General features: G+C 56.7%; 2 protein-coding genes across 6 annotated transcripts; one reads left to right on the forward strand and one right to left on the reverse strand.

Annotated features, from left to right (window-relative positions):
- Nucleotides 1-820: 820 nt before the first annotated feature.
- On the forward strand, nucleotides 821-8322 carry FAM171A2 (family with sequence similarity 171 member A2). Its single transcript, XM_023521557.1, has 8 exons — nucleotides 821-850; nucleotides 1958-2252; nucleotides 2483-2575; nucleotides 4879-5037; nucleotides 5117-5296; nucleotides 5390-5506; nucleotides 5621-5747; nucleotides 6328-8322. Exons 1-8 carry the CDS (start codon nucleotides 821-823, stop codon nucleotides 7787-7789), a joined length of 2463 nt encoding a protein of 820 aa, XP_023377325.1. The 3' UTR covers nucleotides 7790-8322.
- Nucleotides 8323-8430: 108 nt separating this feature from the next.
- GRN (granulin precursor) lies at nucleotides 8431-15217 on the reverse strand. Of its 5 annotated transcripts, none has more exons than XM_011377153.2 (13): nucleotides 15062-15217; nucleotides 12327-12471; nucleotides 12081-12206; nucleotides 11881-11965; nucleotides 11289-11401; nucleotides 11057-11192; nucleotides 10841-10935; nucleotides 10484-10607; nucleotides 10104-10201; nucleotides 9768-10013; nucleotides 9297-9530; nucleotides 8977-9207; nucleotides 8431-8886 (listed from the first exon to the last, which is right to left on the reverse strand). In XM_011377153.2, the coding sequence occupies exons 2-13, from the start codon at nucleotides 12462-12464 to the stop codon at nucleotides 8749-8751; spliced, it is 1764 nt and encodes a 587-aa protein (XP_011375455.1). In that variant the 5' UTR covers nucleotides 12465-12471; nucleotides 15062-15217; the 3' UTR covers nucleotides 8431-8748. The 5 variants fall into 5 exon arrangements, with proteins under 5 accessions (XP_011375455.1, XP_023377316.1, XP_023377317.1 ...); XM_011377155.2 differs by having other exon boundaries at nucleotides 8435-8886; nucleotides 15054-15145; XM_011377154.2 differs by lacking the exon at nucleotides 15062-15217 and adding an exon at nucleotides 14595-14686 and having other exon boundaries at nucleotides 8435-8886.
- Between the last annotated feature and the right edge of the window lie 1416 nt (nucleotides 15218-16633).

Genomic DNA, 16633 nt, shown 5'->3' on the forward strand with positions numbered 1-16633 from the left:
TCTTCCCTGAGCTCTGGTGGAGAAGAGGAGCTTTGATGGCTGGGAAAGAGCCCTGGTTTCTCAGGAAGCCTCTCTCCCAAGTCCTGCACCCCAGGGTGGGGGCCCAGGGAATTGGCTGGAAGAGCCAGGATGGGGGCTCCCCCAGACTGCTGGCTGGGAGCCCAGCTGAGGAGAAGAGAGAAGGGAATCTGCTAGGCACCTGCCCCCACCCCAGCCCCCACCCCCAGCTTGGCACTGATGCCTCCTTCAGGTCTTACCTGCCCACCCTGTTTTGTGCCCTGGGCTCCCTCCCCTTTTCTGAGGCTCTGGCTCTTGAACTCCCTCCCCCAAATGACCATAGTCCATAACTCCTGGGTTCCCTCTTCCCAGCTGCTCCATCCAGCTGCTCCTAGACTGGGGTGGAGGTGGGGAGTAGCCGGGCCCCTCTAGCTTCTCAGAATTCCTACTGGGAAGTGGGGGGGGGGGGACACTGCCACTTCCCGGGAGAACCAGAGAGCAGAAAAAACTCCGGCGTGTGTACCCACCCTGTAGAGTTGGCCTCTGGCCTGGGAGGGGACAGGGAGGTGGGCTCAGGAACAGCTGGATGAGATGCCAGGGCCAGGCGTGGTGTTATCCCTGGGATTGGAAGCCTGAGATAAGACACCTGTCACTGCTGAGTGTCAGGCTCCACTCGTGAGGCCCCCTGACCTCCCTGTGCCCTGCAACCCTCAGCTCTGGACTCTGCCCTCTGTACCTGGCTTCCCTAGTTTTGTGTCTAGCACCCAGCCCACTCCTACCTGCCTCCTGGGCTCTGCACTTCCGCCTCTATACCTTTACAGGCATGACACTGCCTCCCATTATTAGCAGCAAGGTAAGGGTGAGGCATGCTCTCTAGGGAGTGGCTGAACTGAGTAGGAAGAAGTAGCTGGTGCTCTGGATCAGAGAGGCTGCCTGAAGAATCCATGAGAACAACTCTAGGCCTGGTTCCTCCCCACCATCACCCCATCTGAAATCAAGGCACCTCCAGGCTGATCCTGGCTGGACCATCCAGAGACTAGGGGCAGAGTTGGCTGCAAAGCAAAAGACTTGGACTTCCCTTCCATACCAGTTTCCCTTGGGCTTGTGTTGGCTCCCCCACATCTCTTTCCCCTTGCCAGGGCCCCAGTTCCCTGCCCATCTCCTGGGAGGAATGAAGGTGTTGCCATGGCGACTGACTGTAGCTGACCAGCTGGGAGGGGGTCCAGCAGAACAGTATGTGAGGAGGAGGGGGCAGGAGGTACTTGTTTGGGGTTGGGGTTAGTCCCTCAATCTGAAGAGAAACAGGCTTGTGCAAAGGATTCTGGGAAGAGGATGAATGATGGGAATGACCAGTTCCCTAGGGTCCCCTTCTGTGTTTTCCTGAGAACCTAAACTCTGACCCAGCCCCCCGTACTCCCTTCCTCTCCACTTGCAGATCCCTCCCTGGTTCTCCACTTATTCATTCCTTCTCAGCCTTCCCTTCCCTCTTCTCTCCCTGACACCAGCCCCATAGGGTCCAGTGGTTAAGAATTTGAGTCTAGAATTTTACTCTCAGGTTTGAATCCCAGATCTCCCACTTAACTGTAGTGCAAGTATGTAAACTCTTTGAGCCTCAGTTTCTTAATCTGTAAAATGGGCTACAAGCATAGTTTATCAAGTCTAATACATCATCTACTGGAAGATGCACCATTATTTCATGCACCAGTAAGAAAAGGAAAAAAAATTCTGCCAGTTATAATTATGACATCATCAACTATAGGCATAGCCTGAGTTCAGAAATGTTTAAATGTGGAAAAGTGCACTTATTAGACTTGATGAAATATGGTAATAGTACCACCTACCTCACAGGCTGATGTGAGGTTTAAATGATGGCTCTATATAAATGCTGGCTTTTATAGTATCTTATCTAGCCTCAGCCCCAAAGCCACTCCCAACCTACTGTCCCCTCCTCTGATCTCAGGGTTCCCCCACAGTTCTCTCTTTCCCTTTCCCTCTTCCTCACTGTTCTCACCCCATCTTGCCCACAGAGATCCTGATCAAGGTGCAGGTGTACGTGAGCGGGGAACTGGTGCCCTTGGCCCGGGCCTCAGTGGATGTGTTTGGGAACCGGATGCTGCTGGCTGCTGGCACCACCGACACAGAGGGTGTAGCTACACTGCCCCTCAGTTACCGCTTGGGCACCTGGGTGCTGGTCACTGCTGCCCGCCCTGGCTTCCTCACCAACTCCGTGCCCTGGCGTGTTGACAAGCTGCCCTGTGAGTGCAGGGGCAGGTGGAGGGGGGTGGGCAGCAGCTGACCCCATCAACCCCTTCCCAAAATAGTCCTAGGGGCAGAGGGGGTAGGCTTTCCAGCAGCTGCTGCCTGGGCTGGGGCATGCAGAGGGGGCTGAGGGAGGATGAAGTCACTAGGATTAGGATGGAGGGAGTGCCCCGTCTGGGGGTGGACAGGGGCTTTCTCTGGAGCTGACAGGCCACCCCTCCCACAGTGTATGCGTCAGTCAGCCTCTACTTGCTCCCTGAGCGGCCGGCCACCCTCATCCTCTATGAGGACCTGGTGCACATCCTCTTGGGTTCTCCTGGTAAGGCGACCCCCACCCCCCGACCTGCCAGCTCTTCTACCTCCCCCGTGATCTGGGTATAGAGATCTCTGCTCTTTTACATATTAGCAAGGTGCCCTTGGGCAAATCGCTTATCCTGTAAGCCTCAGTTTATTCATCTATAAGATATAGATATTAATAGTATCTACATTATCAAATTGAGGTAAGGATCAAATAGCAATCATGCAAAAAAAAAGCACAGAAGGTGGTTAATAAATGTTTATTGCTATTAGGGCTTCTTGTGGTTTCTATTCTCCCGCTACTCCTACCATTAGAATTCCCAGTCCCTGCCACCTTGATCTTCAGTGGATCTCCATGTCCTTGTTGCATGCCTACTGGGTGCCTGGCCATTTTAGAAGGCCATGAGAGGGTCATTTCAAGGAATCGAACACCTACGGAGTGCAAGGCCGGGAGCAATCCTGCGGCAGCCCTGGTGTGTCCACGGGCTTTTCGGTCTTGTTCAACTAAAACTTACTTCAGTATCTAGGCTGTGCCAGGCACTGTGTCTGATGCTGGGGAATGATGGTAAGGAAGAACAGACTTGCTCCCTGCCTTGTGAAGTTCATAGATAGGTGGGAAGACACACAAACAGATCATCACAAACCCTGAAATAATTACAAAGCAGGCAGGACAGTGGAATAGAGGGCGACTGCATTCAATATTAAGAAAACCCTAACCTGTGAATGTAGCAGAGCGAAAGAATTTGGTAAAGGGAGCTGTGGGACAGCATGGGCTTGAGAGTTGACGAGGGAAGGAGTAAAAGCATCTTCCAGATGCAAGGGCAGAAGGGGACAGTGACTTTGCAGGGAATGCTCTGGTCTGGCTATGTGAGAGGGGCACATGGCGGGCTGGTTGATGGAGTCAGGCAAAGAGGAGACTCCATCTGGCTAGGACTAGGGGGCCACAGTGGTTTCTGGAGTGGGAGAGCCCGTCTCCAATTTGCTCATCATTATCTCTCTGATCCTGAACCAGAGGCTTCTAAAATATTTTTGGAGGCTTCTAAAATGCCAGATGAACCCTTTGTTGCCTCCTAGCTTAAAGCCTTCCTGGCTCTCACTGTTTCAGTATCAAGCCTAGCCTCCTTCACATGCCAATTGTGCCCTCTGAGACCTGGCCTTCTGCTGCCTTGCGCACCTCCCACTCCAGTCACCTGGAGGCCCCTGACCAGCATGCTGCCTCATGCCTCTGGGCCTTTCTCCTGGCAGTCCTTATGGACGTCCCTTTCCACTTTCTTCCTGGCTGAGTCTTACTCATCCTGCAAAGCTCCACAGGGTTTTCCCAGTCTGAGTGGACCAAGCTCCCCTTGCATCCTGCATCCCTCCATTGTAGTAGCGAGGCAGGATAGGATGGTGGATGAGAGGATGCGGTCCTCGCACTGGACTGCCTGGGCTTCCTTTGGACTCCAGGACTGTGACCTTGGGCAAGTTACTGAACTCCTCCTACCTCCATTTCTGCATCTATAAAATGAGGTTGATGAGAAAATCACCTACTTCAACCTACCTTGGGGGCTGTTGTGCCAATTACAGAGATTAACATAGGTAGCCTGCTTATAAGACCCAATATATCTTAAAGCTTAATAAATGTTGGCTATTACTATACTGTATTCGAGTTCTGTTTTACGTCCCCTCCACCCCAAGACAGACAGACATACATGTGTGCACGCTTAGCCTAAGCTGTCTAATGCAGTAGCTACTAGCCACATGTGGCTATTTGAATTTAAATACATTTAAAATTCATTAAATTTTTAAAAATTAAAAATAAATCCAGTTCCTCAATCACACTACAATGGCCACATTTCAAGTGCTTAATAGCCACGTGTTTCTGGTGGGTACTAGAATGGGCAGCATAGATATAGAACAATTCCATCAAGGCAGAAAGTTCTAATGGGTACTGTAATAGACACTGTTGCACTAGACTGTGAACTTTAAGGCAGGGAATTGTGAATTGTACCTTATTTTTGTATCCAAAGCACCTAACGCAGTGCCTGCCACACAGTAGACGGTAATTGTTTGAGGATCTAAACCTCATCATTTTATACGTTTCAGAGAGAGAACAGATAACTTGCTCAGGGTCACACAGCCAGGATTAGGAGATTGCTGATCCATGTCCCTTCCAATTAACATTCTGTGACTGCCCAGTTCTCTCCCCAAGTCATCACCCTCCTTGTACTTCCCAAGTGGCCTGACCGATGGCTCTCCTTCTCTTTAAATATTTGCTGTCTGCTCTGGTCCCTGGGCAACCTTGTTCCTGCCCAGGCCACTGCAGCCCCTCCTCTCTCCGTCCAGGTGCCCGCTCCCAGCCCTGGGTGCAGTTCCAGCGCCGGGCTGCCCGCCTGCCTGTCAGCTCCACCTACAGCCAGCTCTGGGCCTCCCTCACACCTGCCAGCACCCAGCAGGAAATGCGGGCTTTCCCTGCCTTCCTAGGCACCGAGGCCTCCAGCTCAGGTATGCTGGGTGCCAGACATGGAAGAGATGCTCCCCCACACCAGGATTTAGCCCTCAGCCCTTGTGTCCCCTTCCCCAGGCAATGGCTCCTGGCTGGAGCTGATACCCCTGGCTGCCGTGAGTGTGCACTTGCTGACAGGCAATGGGACAGAGGTGCCACTCTCGGGCCCCATTCAGCTGTCCCTGCCCGTGCCCTCGGAGCCTCGTGCCCTTGCTGTTGGCACTAGCATTCCAGCCTGGAGATTTGACCCCAAGAGTGGTGAGTGCCTCGGGGTTGCTGGTGCTGGAGTTTGGGGAAAGAGACTTAGATGGGGTGGGACATTGAGTCTGATGCAACCCTTGCCTCTCCCAGGGCTGTGGGTACGTAATGGCACTGGTGTGATCCGGAAGGAAGGACGGCAGCTCTACTGGACCTTCGTTTCCCCCCAGCTGGGGTACTGGGCAGCTGCCATGGCCTCTCCCATGACTGGTGAGAGTGGGGGTGTGAGGGGCAGTGGGAGAAGGGGAGGCTGGAAGAGTGGACTCCTTCCGAAAGGCAGGAAGGGCATCCATACCTGGAACAATAAGCCCTTGCCTGGCACAGGGCTGGTCACCATCACATCGGGCATCCAGGACATCGGTACCTACCATACCATCTTCCTGCTCACCATTCTGGCAGCCTTGGCCCTGCTGGTGCTCATTCTGCTGTGTCTGCTTATCTACTACTGCCGGTGAGTGCTGCCCAGACCCCCCTCCCCCATCCCATGCAGACGGAGGCCGGCTCTATGCCTGGCCTTATGCTCGGTGCTCAGGCCCCAAAGATGCATGAAGCACAGTCTGATCCTCAAAGGCGCTGACAGGAAAGCTCATGCAAAGACTGAAAGACTGATGGCTTGAGAGGAGTGGAAAGAGGAGGCAGGACCTGCGGGCCAGGCCCCTCCAGAAACAACCTGCAGCTGCTTCCACCAGCCCAGCTTTCACATCCAGGGGACCTCAGACCAGACATGCCCCTGGTTGGCTTAGGCACTCCTCCCAGGTTCTCACTGCACCTCCAACATGCTAAGGCATGGAATTTACCCTAGGGGGACTCAAATGGGCACAGTGGCTGGCTAGACCTTCCACAGACACACAACCTCTTTCTACAAACCTCACCCAGAACCCACCTGACCTCCCCAACATCTCTCCTGAGTCTCGGGCATTATCCAGATCCCTCCAACTATGTGCATCCCTCGTTTTGCAACTGTGGGGGTTAGGGAGCTGCTCTGGCCGCCTCCCTTTCCTGAAGGTCTTGGTCTGCCCCTTCCTCTCCAGGAGGCGCTGTCTGAAGCCGAGGCAACAGCACCGCAAGCTGCAGCTTTCTGGGCCCTCTGACGGCAACAAACGAGACCAGGCCACCTCGATGTCTCAGCTTCACCTCATCTGTGGGGGACCCCTGGAGCCCGCCCCGTCTGGGGATCCTGAGGCTCCGCCTCCAGGCCCCCTTCACTCTGCCTTCTCCAGCTCCCGAGACTTGGCCTCCTCCCGGGAAGACTTCTTCAGATCCAAGCCTCGCTCTGCCTGCCGACCGGCCGCCGAGCCTGCGGGTGCCCGCGGGGGCGAGGGCGCCGGGCTGAAGGGCGCCCGCTCCATCGAAGGCCCGGGCGGGCTGGAGCCAGGCCTAGAGGAGTACCGGCGGGGGCCCTCTGGGGCCGCTGCCTTCCTGCCGGAGCCGCCCTCGCCGCCGCCGCCCTTCGAGCACTACCTGGGCCACAAGGGGGCGACCGAGAGCAAGACCCCCGACTTCCTACTGTCTCAGTCGGTGGACCAGCTGGCGCGGCCGCCCTCGCTCGGCCAGGCGGGGCAGCTCATCTTCTGCGGCTCCATCGATCACCTCAAGGACAGTGTCTACCGCAACGTCATGCCCACCCTGGTGATCCCTGCGCATTACGTGCGCCTCAGCGGCGAGGCTGGGGCCGCGGGGGCGGGCGACGAGCCCGTCCAAGCTGAGGGCACAGCCCCCGGCCCGGCGCGCCCTTTTCCCCAGCCCGACCCCCAGCGCCCGCTGATTCAGGGCCACTCGGGCGCGGGAGGCGAGGGCAGCGGGGGTGGCAGCGGCGAGGGCTGGGGGGGCGGGCGCTCAGCGCCAGTCAGCGGCTCAGTCACCATCCCGGTGCTGTTCAACGAGTCCACCATGGCGCAGCTCAACGGAGAGCTGCAGGCTCTGACCGAGAAGAAGCTGCTCGAATTGGGCGTGAAGCCCCACCCGCGCGCCTGGTTTGTGTCCCTCGATGGGCGCTCCAACTCTCAGGTGCGCCATTCCTACATCGACCTGCAGGCGGGCGGCGGCGGCCGGAGCACGGATGCCAGTCTGGACTCGGGCGTAGACGTGCACGAGGCGCGGCCCGCGCGCCGGCGGCCCCTGCGCGAGGAGCGGGAGCGCGCGCCGACAGTCGCCCCGCCGCCCCCGCCCGCGCCCCCGCGCCTGGCGCTCAGCGAGGACACGGAACCCAGCAGCAGCGAGAGCCGCACGGGCCTCTGTTCCCCGGAGGACAACTCGCTGACACCGCTGCTGGACGAGGTGGCAGCGCCCGAGGGCCGGGCGGCCACGGTACCCCGGGGTCGGGGCCGCAGCCGCGGGGACAGTTCCCGCAGCAGCGCCAGCGAGCTGCGGCGCGACTCGCTTACCAGCCCGGAGGACGAGCTGGGGGCCGAGGTGGGCGACGAGGCTGGCGACAAGAAGAGCCCGTGGCAGCGGCGGGAGGAGCGGCCGCTGATGGTATTCAACGTCAAGTAGTGCCCTTGCCCCGCCTGGCGCCGCCTCCGGGTAGGCCCCCACCCCTTCCGCCTGCTCCGGTCCCCAGGGTGCGGGCCCCGGGGGGCCACGGGGGCACTCGCTCTTAGCCCCTTGCCTGAAAAGGTGCCCAGGTGCCTGCGGAGCTGTCCAGTGGTATATGCTGGGTAATGTCTTGGGAGGGACCCATGTCTGCCTCCAAAAGGGTAGTGGGAGGGGTCCAGACCCCCAGTGGGAGGTGCTGGGGAGGAGGGTTGGGTGGGGGGAAGCAGTGCCTGTATAAACGTGGCTGTACATAGAAAGTTCTATTGTGGGAAAGCAGGAGGGGCAAACAGGCCTCAGCTGCTAGTGTGAGGGCTGGGAAGGGAGGGAACATTCTCTGTGGACCCCTGGGAGGGGAGGGGGCACTGTTTGCTGCCTAGCCTACCTCTGGGCTACCATGTCACAGGGCTGGTGGCTGGGACAGCTCTGGGAACCAAGGGATAATGTGATGGGATTGCTGTGGGCAGCAACAAATATACAACTGGTGAGATTAACTCTGTGTGTATCTCTGTGAGGATGAAGGAATGTGGGGGCTGGATAATGGGGGTCCTTGCTAGAGGGTCCCCTAGGGGGAGCAGGCAGGGTGGCCAAATCAGACACTGTTAAGAAAGTGTACAAACTTTATTGGATGGAGCACATACATACACACTCGCACACCTGTGGATAGGGAAGAGCACCTGGCCACAGGGTCCACAGAAATTGGGGGACGGGGTGGCAGTTTATAATTGTGGCTCTTGCCACAGCCTCCTTTCTGATAGGGAAGGCCTTAGATTGAGGCCCCGCCTCATGATAATAGGGAGACTCAGAATGGGTAGTCCAGGAGAATTCGGTGGGAGAGAGGTGCTAGGGAGGCCTGAGCAGTGGGCACCCTCTGAGCAGGTCCCAAGGGCTACGAAGTGTCTTCAGTTCTCAATCCCTCCTCACAGCTGCTGTCTCGGGGCTGGGTCCCTCAAAGGAATGTCCCAGCGCAGGGTCTCCTTGCGTAAACATTTGGTGCCCTTGGCCCCACAGAGGAAGCCAGCAGGGCAGCAGTGACGCCGATCTGCACAACAGACGCCCTGGACAGTCAAGAGAGGAGTGTGAGAGTTGAACGAAGCAGAACCTGGCCCAGGCCCATACCCAGCCCCGAGGGTGGGGGTGGCACTGACCTGGCGATGGGGACAGCAGGCCCAGCCCCCACGGCTATCTTGGCAGCAGGTCTGGTTATCATGACAGAAGTGCCCCTGCCCACACTCCACGTTCCCCACACCCACGGGAGGACTGAGGGTCAGGCGGGTGGCACGGTGGTCAGGATCCACCTCCTTCTCACAGGTTCGGGCCTTCACATTGCAGGTATACCCAGCTGGGCAGCAGTGCTGGCGGTCCTCACAGCACACAGCCTGCAGGGACAGAACAGCTTTATGCTCTTGTTTCCCCCTCCTCCCAGGACTTAGCTCCCCTCTCCAGGGGCAGGCAGGTGGGCACTCACATGAGGCAACTGGCAGCAGGCCCAGCCCTGACTCAGGCTTGGGCAGCATGTCTGCCCTACTGGGCAGCTAGTGTGCTGGTCACAGCCCATGTCTCTGGAGTGGGACAGGGAAGCCCGGCGGGCAGGCGTCTTCTCCAGTCCAGCCACCATCTTGTTCCCCCTCTGACACTGCCCCTCAGCCCCGCAAGTGTAGCCCTGGGGGCAGCAGTGCTGGTGGTCCAAGCAGCAGACAGCCTGGGGGGAGGGGCAGAAAGGGTGGTCTAGGAAGCTACTCTGTAGGATAGAACACTGAGCCCTACCTATCTCCACTCTGCCTCTTCTGCTCACAGCTCCTCCAGCTAGGAACGAAATCTGACAGAACTGTTGTGCCACTGTGAGCTAGGCAGAGGGCGGAAGAGCCAGGTAGCTGGAGTCTGGCCACATGCCCATGCCAAGACACTGTCCCCCAATGCTATCCCACTACCTATGCACCTCTGGGACAGGACAGCAGCCCCACTCCCCAGACATGAGTCGACAGCAGGTATTGGAGGAGGGACAGCTGGTGACGTTATCACAGGGGACATCGCTCTCCATGGCTCGTGGGTCTGGTAGGCTGTGGTGGGCTGGGGCCTGCTCCATCCAGGGCAGCTGGTGGCCCTCCTGCTCACAGATACCCTTCTCTGTGTCACACCTAAACCCGGCTGGGCAGCAGTGTACATGGTCCTCACAGCACACAGCCTAGGACAGATAGAGAGGGGACAGTGGGCACAGGGGCCTAGCTGGCTGCCACCCTCTGCTCAGCCCAGCTCACCCACCACTCCTGGTTACCTGGACAAAAGGGCAGCAGCCCCAGGCCCCTGACTGTAGGCGGCAACAGGTATAGTCATCTGGGCAGCTCACCTCCGTGTCACACTTCACTTCCTGCACTGTGAGTTAAGCAAGGAGGAAAGGTCAGCAGTGGCACTGGGGACCCTCGGGTGCCCATCCTTTGCCGGCTCCACAGCTGGAACCAAATGTTGAGGATAGAAGGCCACCCCTGGCAGTGATCCTAAGAAGGGGCCCAATGTGGAGAAAAAGGGGCTCTACATGCCCTGGCCCCTCCATGCGGCCATTAGTACCCCACCCCCATATCTGTTCCTGAAATAGCCTGGTGGAGAGCTTCTCCTCCTGGTGCAGGTTTGAAATGGTCTATGGTCTGCTTCTGGTACCTGTGTGTGCTGGCAGCTTGGTGAGGAGGTCCGTAGTGTTCTCTTTAGAGAGGCATTTACTCAGGGCCAGGTCACACACAGTGTCCTGGGGGCAGCAGTGCAGGTGGTCAGAGCAGCAGATGGCCTGGGTGGAGGTAGGGGTGGGTCTTTATGATTCCAGTAGGGCACAGGGAGAAGCTAGGCTGACAGCTGGCACTGCCCCAATCCCCCACTAGGGGGTGGCATGAGCCTTGAGCAGCCAGGCTCCCAGCAACCAGCCAGCGAGCAGGCCCCACCTCATGGAGTCCCTAGAAGGTTAAGTGTCCAGGCCAGGTGGCTGTGGGCACATAGCCCAAATGGCTACAGCCCCTCACTCACATTGGGCATTGGGCAGCAGCCATACGTCCCAGTAGGCAGCTCGCAGCAGGTAGAACCATCAGGACACTGGGACCGTGCATCTGGGCACATGACCCCTGGAAGGAAAGAGAGGTATGAGGGGCAGCCAGGGTGGAAGGGAACTCTTCCTCAGCTAGGAACCAGGCAGGGCCTGTCCTCACTCCCAGCCCCCAACCCGATCCTCTTCCATGTCCTCACCTGCTCTATTAGTCCTTTGTGCGGGGATCTTTTTTGCCAGGGGGTAGGTGCCCGTGGCTGTGAGGCAGCGGGCACGAGCCAGGTCACAGGTGGTACCATGAGGGCAGCAGTGCACCTTATCTTCACAGCAAGAAGCCTGAGAAGAGATGGTCCTGACTCTGTCTTTGCCCCCTCCAGCCCCCCGCTCCGCCCCTGCTGTCCTCCCCCTCCCCTCATCTTCCCAAGCCTGTACCTGGGGCATGGGGCAGCATCCCCAGGAGCCATCAAGCATAGTGCAGCATGTGGAGGAGTTGGAACACTGAAACTGGCTATCAGGGCACTGAACGGCACCCAAGGGGCTGGTATCTGTGGACAGGATGACCCAGGATTCTACCAACACAGTCAAGGAAGGTCACTGCCCCTATCACTCATGGAGCTGCTAGCACCAGGGCCTGCAGGCCCAGCTACAGAGGAATTGAGGGGCTGGCACTAGGGCTCGGTGCTCTCTCAGGCATTCCTAAGCCACTCTCCCACAAGCCATTCCTTACCTCAGCAACATGGCACAGGGCAGGGGCATCCGTTGACTCGGTTGGCATTAAACTACCCCAGCTTGGCCTCTTCCACCCTTGCAATGCCTGGCACTGGGCCTGGAGCCCTACATTCTCTCCTCCCCCTCCTAGTCCCAGTGCTACCCCTCTGTCCATAGCAGGGGTATTGCTTAGTACAGATGCCACATGAATGAGAGCATGAGTAGGAATCAGGGCCATCCAGGCGACTGGGCTCCTGAGCACTCTGGCTTTACATGCTGCCCATCCACCTGCCCTCCAACTCTACCCCTGCCACACCTGATCTTCGGATGCAAGACTGCCCGTCAGCACTGCAGTGGAAGCCCCGTGGGCAGCAGTGGCGGCCATCCCCGCATGACACGGCCTATGAGACACAAAAGATTCCTGCATTGACTAGGCTTTTTTACCTGAGGGTGAGAGAGTGCAGAAAACTGTAAACGCAGAACTGAGCCCCTCCATCAAACTAGTGGCGCCCTCACCTCTGGGAACGGGCAGCAGCTGGAGGTTCCTGAGACAGTCAGGAGGCAGGAGTAGCCGGGAGAACAGTGGGCATCGATCTGGCAGGGTCTGCCCAGACGCCTGCTCAGCACTGTGGGCCACTTGTCCTGGGAAGCAAGGAGAGGATAAACTGAAGGATCAAAGTCTGATCTCTTTCTGTGGTCTATCCAAGATGACCCTTTGGGAAATCCCAGCTGTCAGCAGTTGCCTGGGCTGAGGGCACTCACCGGAACGGGATTGCAGCAGCTGTAGCTGGCTCCTCCAGGGTCCAGGCAGCAGGCCACAGGGCAAAGCTGACCATCTGGGCACTGTGTTCCAGCCACCAGTCCTACCACTAAGGCCACCCAGCTCACCAGGGTCCACATGGTCTACCTGCAAAATATCAAGAGGCATTAGGCAACTAGCTCAAGTCCATGACACCCCTGATTCTGGGGCCAGTTTCCCCTCAGGCACAGGCCCAGGCCTAGGCCTGGGACTACCTGAGCCTCCCCACAACTACTTGTCCAGGGAAGAAGCAAGATTTGGGGCCTGAGATTCAGCTTCCTACATGTGTCCTGTGTGTGTCACACATGCAACAATATGTGTATACCCATGAGCATGAATGCTGACATGAGTGCATGTGAATCTGTGTCGCCAACACATGGCCCAATACCCAAGTTTCTCTGAGTGAGTGTGTAGAGATGTGGGCATGTGAGAGTCAGAAAGATTTGTGGGTTTTGTGGGTCTGATCTGTGGGAACAGGGGCCCCCTCTGGGCAGTGGAGGAGGCATCAGTAGCCATGGGAGGACATGGCTAGGGTGCAAGGACACAGTCCCTCCCTGAAGAAAAGCCAGGGTTCCACTTCCCTGGAGAGTCCCTCCAGATGCCTCCCCGCCTGATACTGTGCTCACACCTGCACCCTGCCAAAACCTGTTGGTGGGAGAGAGGAGGTCACATGATGACATGGGAAATCACGGGGTTGAGAAAGTTGTGAAAAGGGAAGTCAGGCGGCCAGTTGCACATGGGTCGCCTTCCCCAAAGACCGGCCACCGCTTGCCAATCACCCAGGGAAATGGACAGACAGGCTGGGTCAGCCTTTGAGACACTAACACCACCAGGCCCTTTCAGACTCCCCAAACATATCGTGCCCCTACCCTGACTCTCCTCCTACCCTGGGGCTGAAATAGCCGCACACGGAGAGAAACCATAAGCACCCACCCAGCTGCTGCTCTGAGTCAGCAGAAGGAACCAGCCTCGGTCTCTAGGGGGAGGGAAGGGGGCGCCACCTCTCATTTCCTACACGACTCTTCCCCCAAGCTCACCCAGCCCCGCTAGTTCAATGGGGCAGGCCTGCCTAGAAGGCCAAAAACAGTCATGTTTGCTGAGCCTCTTGGGAGCCAGTTTAAACACTCTATGGTTATTTTCTTTCTTCTTTGTAATTGCCACCCAAAGTAGTAATTACTAACTTTACTTTTCAAAGGAGGAAACTGAGGCTCAGAGATGTTCAGTAACACGCCCATGTTATATATCAAATCATAGAGATGAAAGGCTTTGATGGCTCCAGAGCATATTGGACCTGGGTTCACTGCATGGACAGTGCCTGGGAATGGACAAACCCTGGGAGGGTAGAGGCCTGGGGTCCAAGTAGAGGAGAGGGACAGAGTGTTTCCTGGGCAGATGGACCAGGCAGACAGAAATGGAGAGAGCAGGGGCTTGCCTGGATACTGCATTTGGGTCCCAGTCTAGAATTGCCACCACCGATAGTGAGAGCCTCAAAAATTGCTCCCTGTCTCTGGGCCTCAGTAACCCGTGAGTCTGAGTATGGACATTGCACACTGTGTGACAAGGAGTCGCACCCACTGTCACTCACATCCTCTCTCCCTCACCTGCCTTTCCTCAGTGCCCCCTCCCCAGCTCAAAGACCACTCCCAGGAGGCCATCTCATGGCCAGGTAAGGGTGAAGAAGACTGGTCTTGCACCACAGCCCCTTTCCTCGTGGCCCACAGCTCCCAGGCAAGGCGTCCACAGGTGGCCCCACCCGCTTCTTGGCTAAGGCAGGAAGGGCTGCATGTCTGTACAGATCTGACTATTCCGCTCCCAAGTGATTTCTTTATGTTTACTTTCCTTCTTGGATATCCTGAAGTTAGGAAGTATGGTGTATGCGTCTACTGACTATACATGCACGCACACACACTCAGCGCCAGGCATGGGGGAGGAGGGGACCCAGTTCCTCTTAGGAGGGTTCTAAGTGGCAGCCTTTCCCACTTCACCCCATCCACACTGCCACAACAGAGAGTGACAGCAGCCTCTTTAAGCCCCCAGCTCCGTCATCTTCCACTAGGTGGCACCCCCCAACTCCAAGTGCCAGGAGGAGAGAGATTCCCAAAAGGTAAAACAACCCAACAGCGGATAAGCAGGAAAAAGTGCACTGGAGAAGCGGAAGTTAGCTTGTCTCAGCCCCCCAAGAGAGGAAGTAAAGGAGAGCCAGACACAACCACTCCCAAGTCCCTACTTACCTTTGAAAAGGCCAGGATCTCAAGTCTAACTTCCAGCCCTCTGAGCTCCGGGCCAGGGCGGGCGCCTCTCCCTCTCCCAGCCGCCGCGGGTACTACCCACCACCACCACCACCACCACCACCACCACCACCACCACCACCTGCTGACGGGAGTGGAGTGGGGGTGGGGGGATGAAGCCGGTTCGAGAACCGAGTGGTCCCTGCTTAGAGGGAAGAGGCTGCAGCTTCCGGGGATGCTGGACGGTAAAGGGAAAGCTCTCCTTCTAAGGGGGTCACTGACATTTCTGCTTACTCTCACCCTTCATAAAACTCCGTCCACTGCATCGCAAACCCCCAAAGAAGATTCCCTAAGAGTCTTCTCTTGTCTCCCAATGAAACTCCAGAGGGATCTCAGGCCCCCACGTCCCCATGGTCGGGCCCTTGGGAAGAAGTAAGTGAGAGGTTTGCACGCCTCACGGACCTCCTTACCTGCGTCGGGCTCCTCGCTTGCTGGGTAGCAGCCGCCTCGCAGCTCCCCGACTTCGGCCTTCAGCGCGATGGCCCGCCCAACTCAGTTTCCATTGGCCAGATGTCCTGGATGTCGCACTCTCATTGGCGAGTTGTCGACGTAGAGGCGGAGTCAGCCTGGAGTGCTGTGCTTCTTTTCAATTCACTCTCCCTCCCTCCCTGCCTGCCTCTTTCTCCCTGCCTCCCATTTCTAGGGATCATGTGATGCGAGAATCATGTGATACCTGGCTAGCTCAACTGGGCTTCGGGTGCCGGCCTCGCCACCTCCTGCGGCCGTCTGGTAGAGATTGCAGGAAATGTGGCATCGCCTGTCTGAACACATTGACAACCAAGGGAGCTGCCCCTTAGAGAGTGCATTCAAGGGCGTTTAAAGGATGTCCGCTTCTGGATGTGGGACATTTGTGCATCCTGTTTCTATTCTATTCAACAAAATCAGATTAAATTTTGGGGTTGAAGGAGAGTTGTGAGGGCAAGGATAAACACCCCTCGGGCACTTTTCTCAAGGTGCTCACAGCGGGGTGTGGAGTGGAGAAGAGAGACAAGCTTAGATTAAGTCTAATATAAGGTACAAAATCGTGTGCCAAGCGCTATAGATGTGTGTAGGGAAGAGGTAGTAGATTAGCTCTATGTGGGAAGAAGAGATTTAATTCCACCTTGCCGGCAACTTTTTGAGCTGAATCTGGGAGGTTTTTGACGCAGGTAGATAGTTGGAGAAGTGGCTGAATATGGGGTGTTGGGAAGGGCATTAGGAAACCAGATGGAAAGGGCAGCCTTCTCAGGGATTGAATGGCAGGTTCAATGTAGTGGGTGTGAGGAGCTTTTGGGTGCCTGGAACAAGGCTGAGCGGGGCATAGATGCATAGTGGAAGTGGCTTTCTAGTTTCAGATGGCGCTGCCTTCCAGGAATTGACATGGCTGATGAGGAGAGAAAATGTACTACACAGAACAGATTAGCCAGCAACTGGGGCCACGGTGCTCAGTGCTGAAGGGCCTGGCCCAGGCAGAGATGGGTGATGGGAGACACACCAGGAGAGAGGAGAGACCCAGAGAAAGCCTGGGCTGGGCCTTAGAGGGAGGGATGGAGAGCGATGCAGGCTAAAGGAAGAGCTTGAGTTGAGGGTGAGGCTGGGGTAGGGGACAGATAGGAGTCTGGGTAGGGAAGGAGTAGCAGGGTTGAGGAATTGTGTGGCAGTGGTATTAAGCCAGGTGCTAGAGAGGGTCTAGATAGTGGTTAACACTCCTGCTGAAAATTGGGACTGTTCTGTTCATTGGTGACATTTGTGCATATTTTCCTTCTTGTGTATCCTGAGGCAAGGGAGTATGGCTTATGCTACTATTGATAAAGCACGTGCATGTACACATAATTTTTATGAACTGTCAGGCAGATCAATAAGTGAACCTATTTATCACAACTACACAAAACCAGATTTAAAAAACTAGAGCAACTGAAACAAGTCAGCCCTCTATATTAGTGGGTTCCACGTTCACTAGGTTCAACCAACTGGGGATCAAAAATATTTGAAAAAAAAGTTAC

This window comes from Pteropus vampyrus, unplaced genomic scaffold (assembly GCF_000151845.1).
Source record: "Pteropus vampyrus isolate Shadow unplaced genomic scaffold, Pvam_2.0 Scaffold306, whole genome shotgun sequence".
NCBI classification, from domain to species: Eukaryota; Metazoa; Chordata; class Mammalia; order Chiroptera; family Pteropodidae; genus Pteropus; species Pteropus vampyrus.